Source organism: Salvelinus sp. IW2-2015, linkage group LG11 (genome assembly GCF_002910315.2).
Source record: "Salvelinus sp. IW2-2015 linkage group LG11, ASM291031v2, whole genome shotgun sequence".
In the NCBI taxonomy this organism is placed as follows: domain Eukaryota; kingdom Metazoa; phylum Chordata; class Actinopteri; order Salmoniformes; family Salmonidae; genus Salvelinus; species Salvelinus sp. IW2-2015.
In genome coordinates this window covers 40,629,420-40,651,413 of record NC_036851.1, presented here as the reverse complement: position 1 = coordinate 40,651,413, position 21,994 = coordinate 40,629,420, and the positions used below count along the sequence as shown (strand labels likewise).

Below are 21,994 nucleotides of genomic sequence, written 5' to 3'. Positions count from 1 at the left end.
CGCATGGACTAACAAACATGCAAAAACACTGATTATTACATCAGTGCACATAGATATAATAACAAGTAGTAGAGAAACTGGGCTGTAGTATTAATGTACCAGACTGTGAAACAAACACCTCATATATGAATACATCAAATCACTCTATACTAATTGCATTCACACAGTCTATTACCATGGTGTAATACATACACAAACAAGCATAGAAGGGTATACAGTGTAATTTACAGTTTAAACTATAGCTGTATGTTCACACATGAACCAATGTACAGTACAATTAGACATGCACAAGAGCACAGGCAACATATACACACCCGCGGAGGCTACTAAGTGGAGGACGACTCATAATATTGTCTGGAACGGAGTAAATGGAATGGCATCAAACACATTGAAACCATGTGTTTGATGTATTTAATACCATTCCACTAATTCCGCTTTAGCCATTATCATGAGCCCGTCCTCTCCAATTAAGGTGCCACCAGCCTCCTGTGATACACACATATATATATATATAACACAGACACTGCACACTTCCAGCTGCACAAACACACACACTTCTGAATGGGATTAAATGAAAACACGATCCCAAAGAAAGAGTAGTTTAGTGAGCGCTGCTTTAATACGTTAGCCAGAGATTTACTGCAATTCGATTTAAAAAAAATATTTATGCGAGAAAGAAGGAGAGAGAGCGCGAGAGAGAGAGATAGAGGGAGGGAGACAGAGTGTTTGGTGAGAGAGAGGTTTTCACAGAAGAGCAAAGTGCACTGGCAGAGAGCCAGCAAAAATTAACAGCTGTTTACTGTGGATCACTTATGTAAATAAAATAAACACAGATTCTTTGTGCTGTTTTTGCTGCTACAGTAATACAACCGCCACAGTATGATCCCATTAGAGGTTGGCCAAACGTAACCTTGTCATGGGATCTCTGGGAGCTGAAGACCTAAATTAGAACCATAGAAATATAATACATTGGCCTGAATGGGGAGGCTATTCTATGGATTCTATTTCTATGGTGAGGAGGACTCTCCTCCTGTCTGTCTGGCTGTCTGGTGCCGAGTTGCCTTCTTTCAGTCTTGCTGCATGTCATTGTGACTGGGTTATATATTTTATATAATTGTCCAGTTCTTCTTTAGTTCACTTGTCTTGGTACACACCTAGGGCCTGTGAACAGTCTCGCTAAACCAATCTTAAAGTGTGTAAAATTGATTGTGTAGCTGAATGAAGTTACTTTAAGATGATAAGGTCATAAAATGCAAAAAATGCAAATATATGGGATATTGACTTGCATTGGATTTGTTCCATAAATGCTAAAAAGTTAGCATTTAGAGACAATGACATGGTAAACAAAACCAAAGCATTGATTGATGTCTTACCTTGTCCATAGAATGCTTACAGGGAAGTAAACCAATACGTCAGTTTGTAATTTGGTTGAACTATCCCTTTAAGTCTAAACCAAAACTTAAACCCTGGGGTGTATTAACTAGGAACCAAGCAGAACCAAATGGAAGCAAACCGAACGAAACGGGCAGGGACCTACCTGAATTTGTCCAAAAGAAACTCTCGCAACTGTTTGGACTAATGATTACAACCTTTCTGGCCACAACAGGAATGACAGAGATTATACAAGGCCTCTACTTGGAATAAACCATTTGCACTAATCAAATATCAATGGCTGAAAATAAATGGATGTACTCAGACAGGCCATCTGAGATACAAGTCAGTATTCGATGTCTGAGGACGTCAGGAGATAATGTGGGACCCGGACACTCGGGACAGCAGTGAGTGCTGTTACCTTCAAGTAGGCTTTGGCTTTGCTAGGACATTGTGGAAGGGGATGGCAGATGAGTGTAAGCGTCTGGCTCAGAAGGTTGCATGTTTGAATCCAGCAATAGTTGTTATAGATATTTTGGTTTTATCCCAAACCTTAACCCTTACCTTAACCATTTGGAGTTAATGCCTAAACTTAACCTGAAACGGTTTAAAATTTGACGTTTGGAACAACTTCGAAATTTGAAGTTTGAAAAACATGGCTGAACCTCTAATTCTGACTTGAGACTGTGAGAGCTTGTTGCAGTACTAGCCTACACATAAACACATTCAGGTAACACAGCCAATTACCATAAAAACGCACTCCAATAATAGTGTTAAGTACTACTTAAGTCGTTTTTTAGGGTATCTGTACTTTACTTTACTATTTATCATTTTGACTTTGACTTTTACTTMATTCCTAAATAATATAATGTACTTTCTACTCCATACATTTTCCCTGACATCCAAAAGTACTCTTTACATTTTGAATGATCCAATTCACACACCAATAAAGAGAACGTCCCTGGTCAACCCTACTCCCTCTGATCTGGCAGACTCATAGCACACATGCTTTGTTTGTTAATTATGTCTGAGTGTTGGAGTGTGCCCCTGGCTATCCATACATTTAAAAAAAACAAGAAAATGGTGCTGTCTGGTTTGCTTAATATAAGGAATTTTAAATGATTTGATATTTAAAAATATTTAAAATGAAATACTTTTAGACTTTTACTCAAGTAGAATTTTACTTGGTGACTTTAAACTTTTACTTGAGTCATTTTCTGTTATGGTATCTTTACTTTTACTCAAGTATGACGATTTGGTACTTTTTCCACCCCTGTAAACATCAGGCCTACTCACCCGCTTGGGATTTAGCAGCATTGCGTTGCCTAAACACACAGAAGAGTCTGTTCCTCTGCTCAGAGGTCATAGCTAGAAGGCATCCAGCTTTTGTCAAATTAACATCAAAAGTTAAATTAGTTTAGCATTTTAGCTAACCCTAACCCTTTTCCTAACCTTAACCTAATTCCCTTAACCTGCTATGTTAATTCTCCTAACCTGCTGCGTAAATTCTCCTAAGCTGCTAAGAAAAGTCAAATCTGACCTTAATTTCACAAAAGCTAGATCCCTTCTAGCCATGACCCTGTTCAAAGCCTGGATAGGTATTTCCAGGCTTTGAACAGCAAACCACATAATATGATATAGCAATCTGGTGCCCGACTGCACAGTCGATGATGCAGTACGCCACCATTGGTTGATGCATGCAACGTCTGAGCACCGGTAGAAGTAGCAATCATTTCAACTTCTCAATTAGCCTACGAGGAATGAATGCCAACAGTAAGTTCTAACCATTACTTAAAATAGAAATAGTGATTTGATTACCAACACATGTGTACTTTGTAGCAGAAGTTGGAACCAAAATTATTTYCCAGAACCATTATTTTTTTTATTCAGTTCCACTGTTCAGACCAGCAAAATAAAGTTCTGAACTGGTTCGAACCTGAAAAAATATTTTAATGTAGCTTGACATTAAACTACTTCACCAGTAAGGGCAGATAGAGCAGCTTGCTATGGAGTGGGCAAGCTATCTTTGTTTACATGCATTGGACAGACAAGTGTAGGGCATGTGATGCGAGTGAAATTTTGGGGTGGGGAGAGAGCCAGAGAGGGTGGAGGAGGAGGTTTGGCTTGAAGTGCTGGGTATCTCATTATGACATGCATTATCTGAACTAGGCCCACAAATTATACCTACGGAGGAGCGGCTTCTATGAAGGAACTTTGAATGTCTTTGAACTTCCGMGAGTTGGCTTAACGTTGGACCAGAGCTAGCTAACTAGCTAACAAGCGTGTGTGTAATGAGCAGCACCAGAATTAAAATAAAACACTTCTTGCCTTTTTGTAGTTGATAAATTCAATGTGAAACGTGATAACTATAGTATCCTTAACTAGCATTGAAAAAGTTAATCCATTCTTCTGTAATTAAAAATCTCTCTCCCTAATTTCTGAATCACGCTTGTAACGTCCGTAGGCTACAGTAACCTATGCTTAGGAGGGGAGGGGCAGGTAGCCTACACATGCATACACACCGGCAAAGATTTTCAGCTTGCAGGCAGAAACTGGAATACGTTTCTGAGTGACAGAGTGAGGGCTTTGTTGATTTTTTTGTGGAACTGGAAAAACATTCCCGGAACGTAAAAGAACGTTATTAACCGGTTCCCATGCTTTTAAAATAACGGTTCTGTTCTGTAAAAAAATATAGATCACTTTCGTTCCCGGTTCCTATTTTCCGGTTTTCGGTTCTGTTCCTTGAAACAGTTCCAAGCCCTGCTTTGTAGTGGTAACATTAATATATGAAACACATGATTAATAGAGTGAAACTAGCGAAGCAACAAACAGATGTTTGGCGCCAAAACCAACTGAACTACATTTGAGTAATTCAATGACTGCATCCGACTACAAACATGCACTAATCAAAGCAATGTTTTGGGTGTGGACCAAAACTAAACTTAATTTGAATTAGCAAATTTTCTTTGGGAATTTGATTTTAATCTATCCCAGAGGCCCAGTTGCAGTACTTGTGATTGAATAGTGAGGCATCCAGCAGTTTGAAGAGAAAAGAGTGGGAATTTGAGGAGGTAGAGGAGGGGAGGGAGGGTGATGGTCGAGATGCACCCAGCCCCAGCCAAATGGCAGCCCTAACCCCTGGGGCTCGGCTGCACCCTCTGTCTGTGTGTTTACTTCAATTCCTGGAGTAAACATAAACTGCACCCATCTCATGGGGATTGGAGGAGAGAGTTTGGGTGTTGGGAGCGGGGCATTGTAGATAGTGTCTGGGTATTTCGCACACGCACACAATTACACACACCAGGGAGTTCTAGTCATTTCAGGTTGAGGAACAAACTAAAGTACAACTGCCATTTCCACGATCCACTCTTCCTTGGAGTGATCTCTCCAGGAAACATCATGTTGGCAGGTAAAGAGAGAAAGCAGGTCACCAACTAGAGGAGGTGAGGGGAGAGAATAAAAAATAGAGAGAGGGAGCGGTGGAACGTAAAGAGAGGGAGCGGAGGAAAGATTTCAGGGGCTTACCGATGGCCCAATATTCCTGTGTATCAAATCATTGCTGTGTGTATCATATATTTGTGTAGCATTGAGAACCCAGGATCCATTCTCATGCTCCTACCAGCACTCTGCAAACTAAAGCCAGCCAAACATATTACTAGACCACAACGATAACTTAGTTCCGGAGCATCAGTCCCAGTTAAGCTTCAGGTCTCAGGATTGGGGATGTTACCAGATACGCTAGTATTTTCAACTAAAATATCTGTATCACATAAGATCATATTGCATATGTAGACCTACACCATATCAGATAATACATGACCTGAGCAGGACAAATTCAAGGCTTCAACTTGGACCCACAGGTTTTCTTGGTTAGATTATATGGTCAGGAACAACTCTCTGCCATGATGTTTCCTTTCTTGCTCTCTCTCACTGCTTGTGGTTTCGGGGATAATCCAGTGTTTCCCAAACTCGTTCCTCGGGACTCCAGTGGGGTGTACGTTTTGGTTTTTGCCCTACCACTACACAGCCAAATCAAATAATCAACGTATCATCAAGCTTTATTATTTTAATGAGCTGTGTAGTGCTAGGGCAAAAAACAACGTGCACCTCATTGAGGTCTCGAGGAACGAGTTTGGGAAACACTGGTAGCCTTTCCTTTCTCTTTCCATAGTGACATCAACCTCTGTCATCACGGAACACTTACTCAGCTAAGAGGTAATGATTGACTGACACAAACGCTTGATGGACAGGCCGTGTACCCCTCCCTCCTTCTCCCCAGATGAATAATTCAGGTGCATTCTGGGAGAAACCATTATCCTGAACCGAAAAGGGTAAGGTGATAGGGGTAGTAAACCTATTCCCTTCCCCTGAGGCCTGTTATCCTCCCTCTGCCATTACTACCAGGAACCTTACCGGGAGCCTGGATAGTACCTCTCATCTCGGTGCACTCACCCACCCCTACCACTCGCCGCCGGGAGGAAGAGTAAGAGGAGAGGCTCCATTGTCTTCCTCACTCCCCTCTGACCTACAGGTAAAGCTGAAGCTTTTCTTCTGTATTGAGTTGTTTACAGTTAGATAAGGTTTCTAATAGCTTTCTAGCTCTGATAGACTGTTGTTATATGTTGATAGTGTATGGACCTGACTGACCACAGTTCCAGTAAGGAAAAATGAATTGGTTACATCTGTTTAGATTATAGATTACAACCAAAGAGATCATTGGATTCTACTTTAATCTATTGTGTTAATATACATTGTATTGTGTACAACTATTGTTATAAGACACGTTGTGGATGTTTCTTTTGTCTTGGTGTTTTGTTTCCAGGAAAATTGGTGCTTGTTGAGGGTCTTCATTGTAATATAATTACAGATTTTAAACAACTTCTTATGGATCAAATCCCTTTAGCGGGATCGATTTGACAACGTCCGGTGAAATGGCAGAGCGCCGAATTCAAATTAAATTACTATAAAAAAAAATCATGAAACCACACATGCAATACACCAAATTAAAGCTACACTTGTTGTGAATCCAGCCGCAGTGTCAGATTTCAAAAATGCTTTACGGCGAAAGCAAACCGTGCTATTATCTGAGGACAGCACCCCATCAAACAAAGACAGACAATCATAATTCAACCTGCCAGCTCCGACACAAAACTAAGAAATAAAGATATAATTAATGCCTTACCTTTCATGAGCTTCTTCTGTTGGCACTCCAATATTTCCCATAAACATCACAAATGGTCCTTTTGTTCGATTAATTCCGTCGTTATATATCCAAAATGTCCAACATTTATTTGGCGCGTTTGATCCAGAAAAACACCGATTCCAACTCACCCTACATGACTACAAAATCTCTCATAGATTACCTGTAATCTTTGTCCAAACATTTCAAACAACTTTCGTAATACAACTTTAGGTATTTTTTAATGTAAATAATCGATCAAATTTAAGACGGGATAAACAGCGTTCAATACCGGACGAAAACAAAGAAAGCATGTTCTAGGTCGCGCGCACCAAATCATTAGAGTGCACCTGCAGTGACACAGGAAAATAACAGGGCTACCTACTTCTTAATTTCTCTAAAGAAAAACATCAACCAATTTCTAAAGACTGTTGACATCTAGTGGAAGCTATATGAACTGCAAGGATATTTCTATTAAAACGGCCTTGCCAAAGAAAACAAATGGAAAACAGATTGACCTCAAAAATGTTTTTCCCTGGATGGATTGTTCTCGGGGTTTCGCCTGCCAAATCAGTTCTGTTATACTCACAGACTTTATCCAAACAGTTTTGGAAACTTTAGAGTGTTTTCTATCCACATATATAAATTGTATGCATATCCAAGCTTCTGGGCCTGAGTAGCAGGCAGTTTACTTCGGGCACACTTTTCATCCAGGTGTGAAAATAGCACCCCCAAGCCATAAGAAGTTTTAAAGGGATCAATAGAGCAACATTATTCCCTCAGATTTCCATAACATGCGTAATGCTACTCTCTGTTTATTATCCAAGCATAGTCACTTTACCTGTATATATTACCTCTACCTACATGTACATATTACTTCAACTAACCTGTGCCCCCGCACATTGACTCTGTACCTGTACCCCCTGTATATAGCCTCGCTATTGTTATTTTATTGTTGCTCCTTAATTATTAGTTATTTTTCTTCTTTTTATTTTTAATTAAAAATGTTTTATTCTTTTTTTACTTCAGTTTATTTTAGTAAATACTTTCTTAACACTTTTTTTCTTAAAAGTGCATTGTTGGTTAAGGGCTTGTAAGTAAGCATTTCACTGTAAGATCTACACCTGTTGTGTTCGGCGCATGTGAAAAATACAATCTGATTTGATTTGATTTGATTTGAACTTACAGCTTTCTTACATTTGGTTCCTAGTGAATACGTCTCTGATGTCAGAAAGGCTCAAACCGTTTTGGACCATATCCTTCCCAACAGATATTAGAGCGCTTGAGCCAGCTCTTTCCTGTCTAGTCTGACAAAGAGAGAACATTATTTTTGTATAAATTCCAGAACAGGGTGGTGTAGGGGTCTCTTATGGGTCACCTGTATCCTCATTACTATTTCATAAAAGTGGGCTTTGTGTGTGTGTGACAGGCAGGTGCACTGGAGTTTTGAGGCTTGACATAAATAGGCCTAAATGACAACCTGCTGTTTGGAGAAACTCCTAGGCCCGTTCAGGTGGATATTACAGATTGTTCCCGATAGAAATCTATTGTGTAGAACAGATATGATGGTTTTCCAGATAGAATAGGGAATTGTGTCAGCCTTATTCATTATATTTCTATCTGAAATGCTCAGAACGTTTCACATCACTGAATACACCACCTGTGTAACGGGCATGGAGGGGTTTGGTCCTGCCTGAGGTGTATGTGCATCACTCAGCAATTGTGCAACCCAAGTGAAAGATGTGCTGACATCTACACAGGTGATGTGTTACTTTACACAGTAGAATTGTTACACTGAATTACAGTACTGTTCAAATCCATCAAGACATAGACTTATTTCTGCATCCTGGTGCTGTCTCTTATACACATCTAGATGTGTATAAGAGACAGGTGTGCGTGTGTGTGCATGCATGCATGTGTGCCTGTTCATCTCAGTTAGACTCATTAGCATGTTCACAATTATAATTATACTGCCTGAGAGTAAGACACTCCCCTTTTTAAGCATGTCACCTGCTCATTGGGCTTAAGCAGCTGGCACAAACCCTACAGTTTTGGGCAATTCTGCCTCTTATTGGAATACCACTGTATGGGGAAATGTGTGAAATTGTGAACATCACTGGTAATCTTGGAGGTGTCTCAAGAATTCCCTAATCAATATTGTGGTGCATAGATTAGGGTAGAGTATATTGTTTATTATTGTGTATTATGAAGGAATACTCTGCACTTCAGAGAAATGTTACAGCTATGCTGTCCTACACTACAGGCATTTTCAGAATATTCCAGAAACAGTTCAATAGTTGGAACATCCTACAGTAGCATTGGCAGTATAGCTGTATTCCATAGCCAATGTCAATTCCGACCAACAAGGGCATATTCTAGAAACTGAATTAAGTGGAAAGAGGCCAGGGCTACAGAGGAATATTCCAGAACAGAAGGTGGCTGATCCTGATAGGACTAGAACAGAACAGCTGTAATGGGAGAGAAGCCATGAGTGTGAAAGCAGATCAAGCAGAACGGTATTGCCTTACTGCCTCGTCACGATACTATACACAAGCTGTGGGAGTAGGAATATGTTCATGTAGGCTACAGTGCAACGCTATGCAATTAACCATAGAGGGGATTTGGACCATGGCCTAATTTGGAAGGGGATGTGAAAACGAATGTTGGAAAGAGTTGTCACAGTGTGTGAATCATGATTATTTAGTAAATAAATAGAGCTGAGTTTTACCTGACCACGTGACTAGGGAACACTCCTGACCCTACTAGCTGGGGAAAGGATAAATAACGTGCTCCTCCATAAACTTAGATTGGGTGCTGTATCCTCGTGTATGTAATCCAAAGAACAGAAAAAGGACAGGACTCCTATGAATAAACTTAAATGAGCATATTTTTATTGCTGCACGAACGTTTCGGGTGTGAGCCCTTCTTTAGGGGGCATAGSARKCAATGGCAATCAATGTTAAGATGACACCTTGCTAGTTAGGGACCATTTGTCATAATCATTACAGCATGATTATCTGATTTGCTTGTAATCAATCAGCTATTGAATTTGATGCTTATGTAACACTGTAACACTTATAGTATTCATAAAGGTGTTATAAGCCTTATACTGTAAAGGCGTTAAACAACACTGATATCATGTAGGCAGCAGGCTATGCTATAGGCATAGCACTAAAGTCAACTCTTACCGTAATGCCTTACAGGCTACCAAGAACTCCATTTAGTGTGTATGGAAAGATAAACTACTTTATCATCTCAACAGTCATGCTGATGTAGGGCAGGCATAGAGATAGCTGGCCAATTAGTCCTTTTTATATGCATGGAGAGAAAGCAGGTCTGTTTCCTTGATGTTTACATGTATAATGTGCCATAATAGATGTATATCTGAATACAGGCTAGGCTACTGCTGCTTGACCCTGTGTTACATGATAAGGAGCCTTGTGGTGCATAGAATCGATGCTCACTGGAGCTGTTATTACCACACACAACCATTCTGGCCTGCCTGTGGGCATTCATTCAAATTCTTGTGGAAGTGATTTACATTTTGGTGGCTGTGAATGTCTTTAGTGTCACATGTATCGCCTCCCTAGTAAATAAGATGAGTTGTAGAATAGGCTTCCGTTCCAACAGCTCAGTTGTTCTGTCTACTGTGTCTGACAATAGGCATTTCCCAACATTTCCAAGGAGAGTTGAGTGAATTCCCAGTCCAAACCAAAAAGGGGTCATGGCATGGGTTGCTTCATCACTGCTGTGCACGTCCCCATTGAGTCCACTTTTACTTTCAACACTTGTCAACTTTGCTTCCTCTACTGGCTGCTGAGGGAGTTTTAGTTTGAATAACATACACTAAAGGTCACTTAAATTCTAGGCTATCCGTCTGAGGCGAATAGGGGATAACATTTGCGGGCCATGCACGGTATGGCTGGACTATGCTGCTTGAGCCTCTCTCCAATATGTCATCTGTCATGCCACCTGGACCATGTCAACTGGAATTTATAATTTTTCATTCATAAAATGAATTTGAGGTGTTTAACTGATAATACAAAGATTGATCAACATGGACCTTCAGTTTAAGTTAATCAAGGCAATGAAATCAGAGGRCTCCTAGTGTCACTGTGCCAGTGGTTTGGCAATATTTGGGTGTCTTAATATTTGCCTCCCAAATTGAGATGATTGATTATAGTTTTGAGGTTCTAAATTAAAATATATTAAAAGTATGCTAGACTAGACCTAATTAGACCTAGGATATATACTCATGATGTCTCTTTTGTTGATTACTTTTTCCGTGGCATGTAAATGAAGAGAAGCTTGTGCACGAACAGGAGGGACACAGAGCCAGGAGGAAGAGGGCTCTGACTCTGATGTGCTCATTTCACTGTTCACTGACGCTGTGACGATAAACTGGCAGGCAGCGCTGCGCAGCGGACTAGGATGCTCTGTTCTCTCGCGCGCACACTCTCCTGTCTCCTGCTTTCCACCGTTAACATGGAAGGGCTTAATTAATGCATGTGTCCCTCCTGCCCTGAAGCTAATGAATTTTAATTCGCCGTTTGAGACTGGACTTGCATTTTTTCGGCCGCARAAGCACTGGAATTTCCTTGTACAGAGTGGATAACACGGAGGTATCTGCCGAATAATACGTCTTCAGAAAAGGTACGTTTTTTGTTGTGGCATGGAATAGGGTCTGAAATTAGCATGTTAGCTTAGCTACACCGGTTTTTAAAGGGTTTTTGTAATGTCGTTTGTTTTCATTATTTCTATACCAGAACAATATAACTAATTGACAGTGTCGATTTCATTTTTTAAAAACCGTATTGCCAAGTTTGCCCTTCATATTCCCTGCTATTTTGTTGAGCATATCTCAGAATAGCTTTGCGTAGACTATTTCACATTTATCATGACAATATCAATAGCCTACTGAACAAGATACATGCTTGTCATTTGGACCGAAGTTCGGTGACTACGTTAGTATCCTTTCACAGAATTCTTTGCGCGGAATCAAACGCCGGGCAAAATATCCCAGACAGTGTTCCTAGACCGGAGCGACGGTCAGTGAGCTTGGTAACCCATTGTAACTTAACAATAACGCCAGCTGTTTCTTCTGAGCATCGCGAGGACTATCTGACGGCCATGCATTGCTCCATTTCTACACTGAGCGCCTAGAGCCGGGCTGTCATTTTACACCGTTTTATTTTGGGATTTTACGAAATAGGCCTACGCCTACCTCAGTGTGTTCAAGGAGAAATACGGACACGTTTGGTGAAGGGTATTGTTCAAGTGTCACGAATCGATTTATATCAATGTTACTTGGACATTTATCAAATTAATATTGATGTAGCCTATTCTTCTGCATAGGATACAGTTCCATATGGACAGCAAATGAAAACAGTAAGGATGAATTACAATACTACACTCATAGAAAAAAATGTGCTATTTAGAACCAAAAAGGGTTAATCAGCTGTCCCCATAGGAGAAACCTATGCATAACCCCTTTTGGTTTCAGGTAGAACCCTTTTGTGGTCTATGTAGAACCATTTCCACAGAGGGTTCTACATGGAACCCAAAAGAGTTCTACCTGGAACCATAAAGGGTTATCCTATGGGGATAGCTGCAGAACCCTTTTGGAACCCTTTTTTCTAATAGTGTAGGCTAACGTTTGGTGCTTTCTGCATTAATGTGTTTATTTTCAATGACAAAGATGATTGTAACGCTCTACACGGAATTTGAGAGATTTTATAAGCTCTCGGGAATATTCAGGCAAAATGACCTTTTTCAGCTTCTTCTTGTTTTCTCTGCGGGGCCTAGCACTCGCAGTGCAAGGACTTACACAACTGATTTGACCAAGTGATGCATTAGAGTGACAGCTTTGAATTCACGCAGCTTATCCCTGTGTTTTTGGCTCGGGCAGCATGTCATCTGTGGTGATATTTTAATATGTATGGCCGCATTTTTCAGTTTAAAATAATTTCGGATTGTTTACAAATATGGCTGTGTCCCCTCTTTGTTGTGATGACATGGYCGAGTCCATCATCCAGACACATATCCTAGTCTTGTGCCTTGCTTACATTCTTTGATAGACTAATGCTTTAATTTTGTATCCTCATAATGCAACATTGTGTCAATTTTTATAGATGCATTATAGTTGTATTAGCTWTGCCTGTGCGTTTCGGTTTTAAACCACTMTTTTTCACTCAACTCTTTATTGTGTCCAAAAATGTAATTGATGCACTTTACCTATTTTGAGAGGGAGATGGTTCTCTCCTTATTTTCCAATCATGAGACTCAACAGATATCCAGCATTAGCTATGCCCTGTCATTTTGCTGACACTGTGAATTGAATGATTAACAACTCTTACCATGTGTAATAAGATTATGAAAGGGTAGGTAGAATAAACGTAGCCACATGTAACGTGGATTTGCATTAGTATACACATCAAAAGTCTCAATGCAAAGTTACACCCCGCTTTTTCTATTTTTCGAGTTAATACATAAAACGCTGAAGTCATGTCGGAAAATGTTTTAACGGGGTGTGACGTAATATGGAGGACCCGGCAAGCCAGCCTATTCCCTATAATGTAAATTCCAACAGAAATAACTTCAAATGTATAACTTCAAATTCAACCAAATCGTTTGCACTCATGACTACTGGTTTCAGTTACATTTTCAGCCAACTTACAAGCAAATACTTTATGAATTTATTGTTACAAATTAACTTGCAAGGTTTATTGCCAACTAGCCTGCTAACGTTAGCCCTACCAGCCATGATACTGTTATGTTAGCATGACATGAGTCAACCAGTTGCTATCAACGCCAAATAACGTCAACCATCTATTAAATAATGTTTTAAAGAATGTTAGCCATATGCCGTTATCTTAGCCAGCAAGCTAGCCAGCCAGCCAATGTTAGCTGTTTAGCCAACTAAGTATTAGCCTAGTCCTCCTAGCCAACCGCCACGGTTATGGTCGGCAAGCCAGAGCCCAACAACTGGAGACCAGCTAGAACACAACTAACACAACACAACTAAAACATAACCACAGATCAAAAGCAGAGAGAGCAGAGACTTACAGATTGATGGCTGGGGCCCAGCCGATGGTAAAACTTTGAAAAGGGTGCAGGCTGAGTTAGCTACCAAAGTGAAGGGGAGGCGGTGAGGGAAATCCAAAAGCTATATAGCGATAAAAATCCCAAATAGATAGATTCCAGATGTCAGTCAGCTAGCGCGCTAGCATTAAACCAAGGTGGAAAAAGTTGCAAAACTCCCGTAGCCTACTTCATAGAGAACATGCTAAAAATTTTGCAAAACAAAATGGAGAACAGATGAGGTACTACACAATTAGAGCAAGCAGTTATGATTTTCTCTTTAGTTTTAATTTCACATCAAGAAGGCACCAGAGCCTGCCGTGCTAACGGGTTCCAACTAGATAACACAGCCACAAAGTCCGTGACGAGCATGAGGATGCTAACGTTAGCCAGCTTGAACTAGCTAACGAGCTAGCATATGAACTCGGTAGCACAGAGTATATTTTCAATATTACATTGAGAAATAGTGCATTGTGGGTAGTTTAGAAGATATCCGGAAATAAGTTCATAAATATGTAATAACCAAAAAACATAACTATGTTTGTAGTTATAAGTAACCAGATCGTGACTACAACTAAGTTACTAAGTCTTTGACCACACTGTGTTGTTACTTTGGTGAGTAAAAACTACTCATGCTTGCTACCCTTTAATAAGGTAGATTTGATTATTGGTCTTGTCAGACAGAATTATTGAATTATTACTGTGTTATTACAGTGTTAATAGTACTATTCATGTATTTTTACAGTGTTATTACACTCACAACCTCTAAGATAGCTCTGTGCGACTGTGTAGCTGGGCTGAAGGAGTGAGCTCATCTCATTACCCCCTGCATGGTGGTGAAGGTGACAACATTTCATAACTGACACTGACACATGCATGTCCTCCAACAGAGGACACTGACTAAAGCTGCCAAGCGATTGGATGAAGATAAATTATATGAGGAAGACTAACAAAATCCTACTGCTATGTAATGCATCATTAGTGCCTAACCTATATCGCATCTAACACAGTAGCAATAATTTAAATAAGATTTAGGTTGAGTTTATCAATGGCTTCCCTGAGATCAGTGGCATGAGGCTTGTTGGTTGTTATGAAGGAGTGGTTCTGGATGGGGTAGCTGTTGAATAGCAAGGGAACACTGGAGAAGTCTATTTTCATCTTTTGCCAATTTATTACCGATTATTAACAATACTGAAGTTAAACGTTTGAAATCTTCACCTGAGATGGCTGCTGTCCACTGTCTTGTGGTTCCGAATGTCAGATTGTGGGGATTCAATCGTTTCTGTCTGTGATGCTGAATCAGAAACTCCACTGTTAGTGCTTGTTGTTTACCTTTTAACATTATTCACAAAGTCACCACAGTAACCTGCTACTAATGATGTTAGCTAGTGATGATCATTGATCAATTTTATGTAAAAGTATGGATTGGTAACCACTCTCTTCCCTGTACTCTCTTTCACAGAGGCAAATTATGCAAGCAGCACCAGAGTCCCTCCCTCTGGTGACGTGCCAGCCCATTGGTCAGACCGCCCTGTGCCCCTCCTCTAGCCCCGCCCTCTCTACTGGCAGATCCATGCTGCTGGACACGCCCCACAGAGCCACGCCCACACCATGAGCGCCAACGGGCCCGCCCCTGTGGCCCTGGCTTCAGCCCCGGCTACAACCCCAGTCGCCCCACCGGTCGCAGCTCCGGTAGCTGCCCCCACGGCTGCCCCGGTCCCGGTGCCGACCGTCCCGGTGGGCGCGTTGGCACAAAAGAAGCGGGCGCAGTACGCCAAAAGCAAGAAGCAGGGCAGCAACGCCAACACCAGGCCTGCCAGGGCCCTGTTCTGCCTCAAACTTAACAACCCTATACGAAGAGCCTGCATCAGCCTGGTGGAGTGGAAGTATCCTTTACAACGGACCACAGTGTGTGTGTGTGTGTGGGTATGTCTGGATGTCAGTAATCTATGCCGTGTTCTTTAGTGTGTGTAGCGTTGTGGGTGATGTGTATGTGAGTACATCATGAAGAACCATCATGAGCTCAGTTAGGGTCGATTCAGGGCCGTCACGAGAACTTCCACCCATGCACCAATTCCTGATTTACTTCTGAACAGTACAGTTGGCTAACTCTGAGTTGCACCTAGCCCATGCCTAACTGTAGCTGCCTAGCTTTAACTTAGCCATGTGGAGAGACTGTATCCCGTCTCCATTACTCCTCAGACTCCAGTACAACTAGACGAGAGACACTGCTTCATGTTAATCTCACTGCAGCCTGTGACTCACTACCCAACACAGAATATGAAAGTGAAACAGCAAGTCAACGTTTACTTTGAATCAGTTTGTTCGAGCGTAGGTAGCATACTGCAACAGGGAATGCAAAAACACATTATTTGACTGCTATAGCCACTGAGGTGTGAATCATTCTACACTTTGTGTTTTTTCAGCGGTTCATGCTAGAGAATAGTCAACTGGAGGTGATTTTTTTTTTTAAACAAAGTCATTTTTTGCTGCCTCCCAAGGCACAGTGAAAGTCACCACGTCCTAAATCCGAAAATACTGGTGGGGCTTGTAATAACAGAGGGTGACTCAGTGACAAGACACAGCTGTGTGTGTGTCAGCCTCTGCTGGGACTCTGCTGCTCCAGAAGACACAGTCATCAGAACACTGTGATAACAAGGCACATTATCTCATGTTATTTAGATGGGTGCTGAATTGCAAAGTTGCATTTTGAATGTTGTTCTGACTTTTTTTGCTCCTGTAATTTCCATGTCTTTGACTAGAACTATCTGTGTTTGATGACTATAATTTGAACAGGAAATAGTCACATGTTGGCACTGTGAATATATTTATGTGATCCACTGCTTTTATGTTTTTCCCTTAACCTTCTCTTCCAGGCCATTTGACATCTTTATATTAATTGCTATATTTGCCAACTGTATGGCCTTAGCTGTGTATATCCCCTTCCCTCAGGATGACTCCAACTCCACCAACCATGACCTGGTGAGTACATTCATATGTCAACATTACTCCTGACTCCCCTAATTAACCCCATGACCTTCGAATCCCATTGCAATACCTTTAACCTCTATTGTGCTCTGTAGGGGGAAGTTGCCCCTTGATGCTGACCACTAATGGTTAAGGTTAGGATTGGGGGAGGGGAAGCTGATCCTAGATCTGTTCCTAGGGGACACTTCACCCCAGAGCCTAGAGAATTTTGTGCTTTGCTGTTTTCAGCTGCTACTGTGAATCCCTGCTTGGGTTTGCTGCTGTGTACTCTGACAGTAACATCATTCATGGTGCAGATGACTTATGGTGTCATTGAAGTCTCTATGGAGGTGCTGTAGGATAGAAGATACCCTCAGTTTGTTTTCAGGTTGTTATGCTGTACCCTGCTCAGATGTAATGGCTGTGTCTGGTTGTAGGACTAGGGGTTGTCAGGACATATTTAAAGGGAATATATGGGCGTTTTTTTGCTGTTCAATGGTCATACATTATTTATGTATAATACATGTAAATATCTTGCTTTGGATGTGTGCTAGGGATGTGTTGATGTGTGTGTATATCCTCTTTGAAGATTGTTAGTGTTTAACCACAGAGACTATGAGTCCAATCTTTGGCTACATAGAGAATCATTTCCATGCTCTTTTCATTCGTACTTTGTCATGTCACATTGTTCTTGCAGTTGCCTGGAATTTCATTCAGCTTTTATTTTTAGAAATCCCCATCTCTGCAACACCGCTCTCTATGCTCCCCGTGCATGTTAGTCTGACAGTGTGTCTGTGTAGGCTGATGAATTATGGGTGATGTAGTGTTCAAAGCAGTGCTTCTACAGCTGAGAGTGAGTATGAGAGTGTGTGCAAAGTCCACTGGCGAGACAACAGACATTTGGGTTCGTACATGAGCAGAATTTAGCTGGAGTGTTTAATGATTCATGAAGAGATCGTATGTCTGACTGCAGAGAGAGCGGACTGCTGGATGTTCTCGTAATGTTATGTCTGAGAGAGGGGTGGAGAGAGAAACAGACAGAGAGAGACAGACAGACAGACAGACAGACAGACAGACAGACAGACAGACAGACAGACAGACAGACAGACAGACAGACAGACAGACAGACAGACAGACAGACAGACAAAAAGAGAGAGAGAGAGAGAGTGAGAGCTCGGATGGTGTAAGAGTGATAGAAGGCTAGTTGAAGCTGTCCAGTTTTGTAAAACTCAACACACCTACTGCTTTAAAAGATGTGTGGGGTTTATACTGCAGTTATGCTGTGATTGTACGAAGACGTACTACTGTAAGATACCAAGATGTACTACTTGAGAGGAGAAGTGTGGTGTAATGCTTGCCAATGTGACCTCCAGGAGGGTGACCCCAGGGTATTTGTTTGCACAGTGGTGCATAGGCGGAGGAAAGTAGGTCATCAGGGACAATACAGTCTGTGCTACACTATTGTGTAATCTTGGTTGGTGTTAAACTACATGTTGTTAGGAGGACGAAAGTGCATCTTCTTAGTGAGGGGATTGCGATAATCATATCAGTATGAGTATAAGGCAAAAATGTTGTCTTGTATGTCTCAGTTGGTAAAGCATGGCGCTTGCAATGCCGGGGTTGATAGTTAATTTCCCGCAGGGGCCACCCATACAAAAATGAATAAAAGACAGATGAAATGTAACAGGGGATCTGATCTGATAGTTCTGGGGAGTAAACCAGGGCCATATATAAAGTATGTATGGCCCTGGAGTTAACTATGGTTCAAGTCGACTATAGAATGTACGTAGCATATACACTGAGTGTACAAAACATTAGGAACACTGCTCTTCCCATGAAGAATCCAGGTGAAAACTATGATCCCTTATTGATGTCACCTGTTAAATTGACTTCAATCAGTAAATGAAGGGGAGGAGACAGGTTAAAGAAGGATTTTTAAGCCTTGAGACAATTAATACATGGATTGTATATGTGTGACATTCAGAGGGTGAATGGGCAAGACAAAAGATCAAAGTACCTTTGAATGGGGTATGGTAGTAGGTGCCAGGCGCACCGGTTTGTGTCAAGAACTGCAACTAAATATTAGGAAGGTGTTCTTAATGTTTTGTACACTCAGTGTAGGTATGTAGGCTACATTACACTTTATCTTATGTTCGTATGGTAGAATGATGATTAAATCAAATCTAATTTTATTAGTCACATGCGCGAAATACAACAGGCTTACAGTGAAATGCTTACTTACGAGCCCCTAACCAACAATGCAGTTAAAAAAATATATGAGTAAGAGTAAGAAATACAAGTAAAAAGTAATTAAAGAGCAGCAGTAAAATAACAATAGCGAGACTATATACAGGGGGGTACCGGTACAGAGTCAATGTACGGGGGAACCGGTTAGTTGAAGTATTATGTACATGTAGGTAGAGTTATTAAAGTGACTATGTATAGATGATAACACAGAGAGTACACCGGTGTAAAAGGGGGGGGGGCAATGCAAATAGTCTGGTAGCCATTTGATGAGATGTTCAGGAGTCTTATGGCTTGGAGGTAGAAGCTGTTTAGAAGCCTCTTGGACCTAGACTTGGCGCTCCAGTACGCTTGTAGCAGAGAGAACAGTCTATGACTAGGATGGCTGGACTCATTGACAATTTTAGGGCCTTCCTCTGGTGTAGAGGTCCTGGATGGCAGGAAGCTTGGCCCAGTGATGTACTGGGCCGTACGCACTACCCTCGTAGTGCCTTGCGGTCGGAAGCCGAGAAATTTTCCATACCAGGCAGTGATGCAACCAGTCAGGATGCTCTTGATGGTGCAGCTGTAGAACCTTTTGAGGATCTGAGGACCCATGCCAAATCTTTTCAGTCTCCTGAGGGGGAATAGGTTTTGTCGTGCCCTCTTCACGACTGTCTTGGTGTGCTTGGACCATGTTAGTTTTTTGATGATGTGGACACCAAGGAACTTGAAGCTCTCAACCTGCTCCACTGCAGCCCAGTCGATGAGAATGGGGGCGTGCTCGGTCCTCTTTTTTCTGTAGTCCACAATCATCTCCTTTGGCTTGATCACCTTGAGGGAGAGGTTGTTGTCCTGGCACTACACGGCCAGGTCTCTGACCTCCTCCCCATAGGCTGTCTCGTCGTAGTAGATGATCAGGCCTACCACTGTTGTGTCATCGGCAAACTTAATGATGGTGTTGGAGTCGTGCCTGGCCGTGAAGTCATGAGTGAACAGGGAGTACAGGAGGGGACTGAGTACAGGAGGGGACTGAGCACGCACCCCTGAGGGGCCCCTGTGTTGAGGATTAGTGTGGCGGATGTGTTGTTACCTACCCTTACCACCTGGGGGTGGTCCGTCAGGATGTCCAGGATCCAGTTGCAGAGGGAGGTGTTTAGTCCCAGGGTCCTTAGCTTATTGATGAGCTTTGAGGGCACTATGGTGTTGAACGCTGAGCTGTAGTCAATGAATAGCATTCTTCCTTTTGTCCAGGTGGGAAAGGGCAGTGTGGAGTGCAATAGAGATTGCGTCATCTGTGGATCTGTTGGGGCGGTATGCAAACTGGATTGGGTCTAGGGTTTCTGGGATAATGGTGTTGATGTGAGCCATGACCAGCCTTTCAAAGCACTTCATTGCTACAGACGTGAGTGCTACGGGTCAGTAGTCATTTAGGCAGGTTACCTTAGTGTTCTTGGGCACAGGGACTATGGTGGTCTGCTTCTAACTTGTTGGTATTACAGAATCGGACAGGGAGAGGTTGAAAATGTCAGTGTAGACACTTGCCAGTTGATCAGCGCATGCTCGCGGTACACGTCCTGGTAATCCATCTGGCCCTGCGGCCTTGTGAATGTTGACATGTTTAAAGGTCTTACTCACATCGGCTGTGGAGAGCGTGATCACAGAGTCTTCCGGAACAGATGGTGCTCTCATGCATGTTTCAGTGTTATTTGCCTCGAAGCGAGCATGGAAGTAGTTTAGCTCGTCTGGTTGGCTCGTGTCACTGGGMAGCTCTCGGCTGTGCTTCCCTTTGTAGTCTGTAATGGTTTGCAAGCCCTGCTCTAGCCTTTAGCTCAGTGCGAATGCCTGTAATCCATGGCTTTTGGTTGAGGTGTGTAGGTACGGTCACTGTGGGGACGACTTCATCAATGGACTTATTGATGAAGCCAGTGACTGATGTGGTGTACTCCTCAATGCCATCAGAGAAATCACGGAACATATTCCCGTCTGTGCCAGCAAAACAGTCCTGTAGCTTAGCATCTGCTTCATCTCACCACTTTCTTATTGACCGAGTCACTGGTGCTTCCTGCTTTAGTTTTTGCTTGTAAGCAGGAATCAGGAGGATAGAATTATGGTCAGATTTGCCAAATGGAGGGCGAGGGAGAGCTTTGTATGCGTCCCCAGCTACTTGGAGCGCCGCATCTGGGTGAGTGTTTTCCTGTTTGCTTATGGCGGAATACAGCTCATTCATTGTGGTCTTAGTGCCAGCATCAGTCTGTGGTGGTATGTAAACAGCTACGATAAAATACAGATGAAAACTCTCTAGGTAGATAGTGTGGTCTTCAGTTTATCATGTGTGGTCTACAGCTTATCATGAAATACTCGAGCAAAATCTCGAGACTTCCTTAGATATCGTGCACCAGCTGGTATTTACAAAAATACATAGTCCACAGCCCCTTGTCTTACCAGACGCCGCTGTTCTATTCTGCCAATACAGAGTATATCCAGCCAGCTGTATGTTGATAATGTCGTCGTTCAGCCACGACTCCGTGAAGCATAAGATATTACAGTTTTGAATTTCCCGTTGGTAGTTTAATCTTCCACGTAGGTCATCGATTTTATTTTCTCAAGATTGCACGTTTGCTAGCAGAATGGAAGGAGGTGGGGGTTTATTCAATCACCTACGAATTCTCAGAAGGCAACCCGCCCTCTGGCCCCATTTTCTCCACCTTCTCTTCACGCAAATGACGGGGATCTGGGCCTGTTCCCGGGAAAGCAGTATATCATTCGCATCGGGCTCGTCACTCGTTAAAGGAAAAAAAGGATTCTGCCAGTCCGTGGTGAGTAATCTCAGTCCTGATGTCTAGAAGTTATTTTCGGTCATAAGAGACGGTAGCGGTATTAATCAACATAATGTACAAATACGTTAAAAAATAAGTTACAAACAACGCAAAGAAATGAACAAAAAACACAATTGGTTAGGAATATGTAAAACGTCAGCCTTGTTTCCGGCGCCATCTTGATTCAACCTCATAAAGGGAACAAACTATAGTGTCATACTAAAAGTCGACTCTATGTAATATAAATGTAGGCTTCAGTACAGTACAGTCTATATTCTGTAGAGTGGCTATGAAGTCACTCCACAGACGTATAGGTTTCACTGTGCACGCAACTGTGGATGGTGTTGGGTTGTGT

The 21,994-nt window shown here is 41.9% G+C and overlaps 1 protein-coding gene across 1 annotated transcript in view; it reads left to right on the top strand.

Moving 5' to 3' along the window:
* The first annotated feature begins 10,982 nt into the window (after positions 1-10,982).
* LOC111970725 (voltage-dependent L-type calcium channel subunit alpha-1D-like) overlaps positions 10,983-21,994 on the top strand; it is a 16,295-nt gene continuing 5,283 nt past the window's right edge. Inside the window, exons 1-3 of the mRNA XM_070445835.1 lie at positions 10,983-11,203; positions 15,093-15,516; positions 16,507-16,612. Coding sequence (XP_070301936.1) covers positions 15,242-15,516; positions 16,507-16,612 — 381 coding nt within the window. The 5' untranslated portion in view covers positions 10,983-11,203; positions 15,093-15,241. The remainder of the gene's footprint in view (positions 11,204-15,092; positions 15,517-16,506; positions 16,613-21,994) is intronic.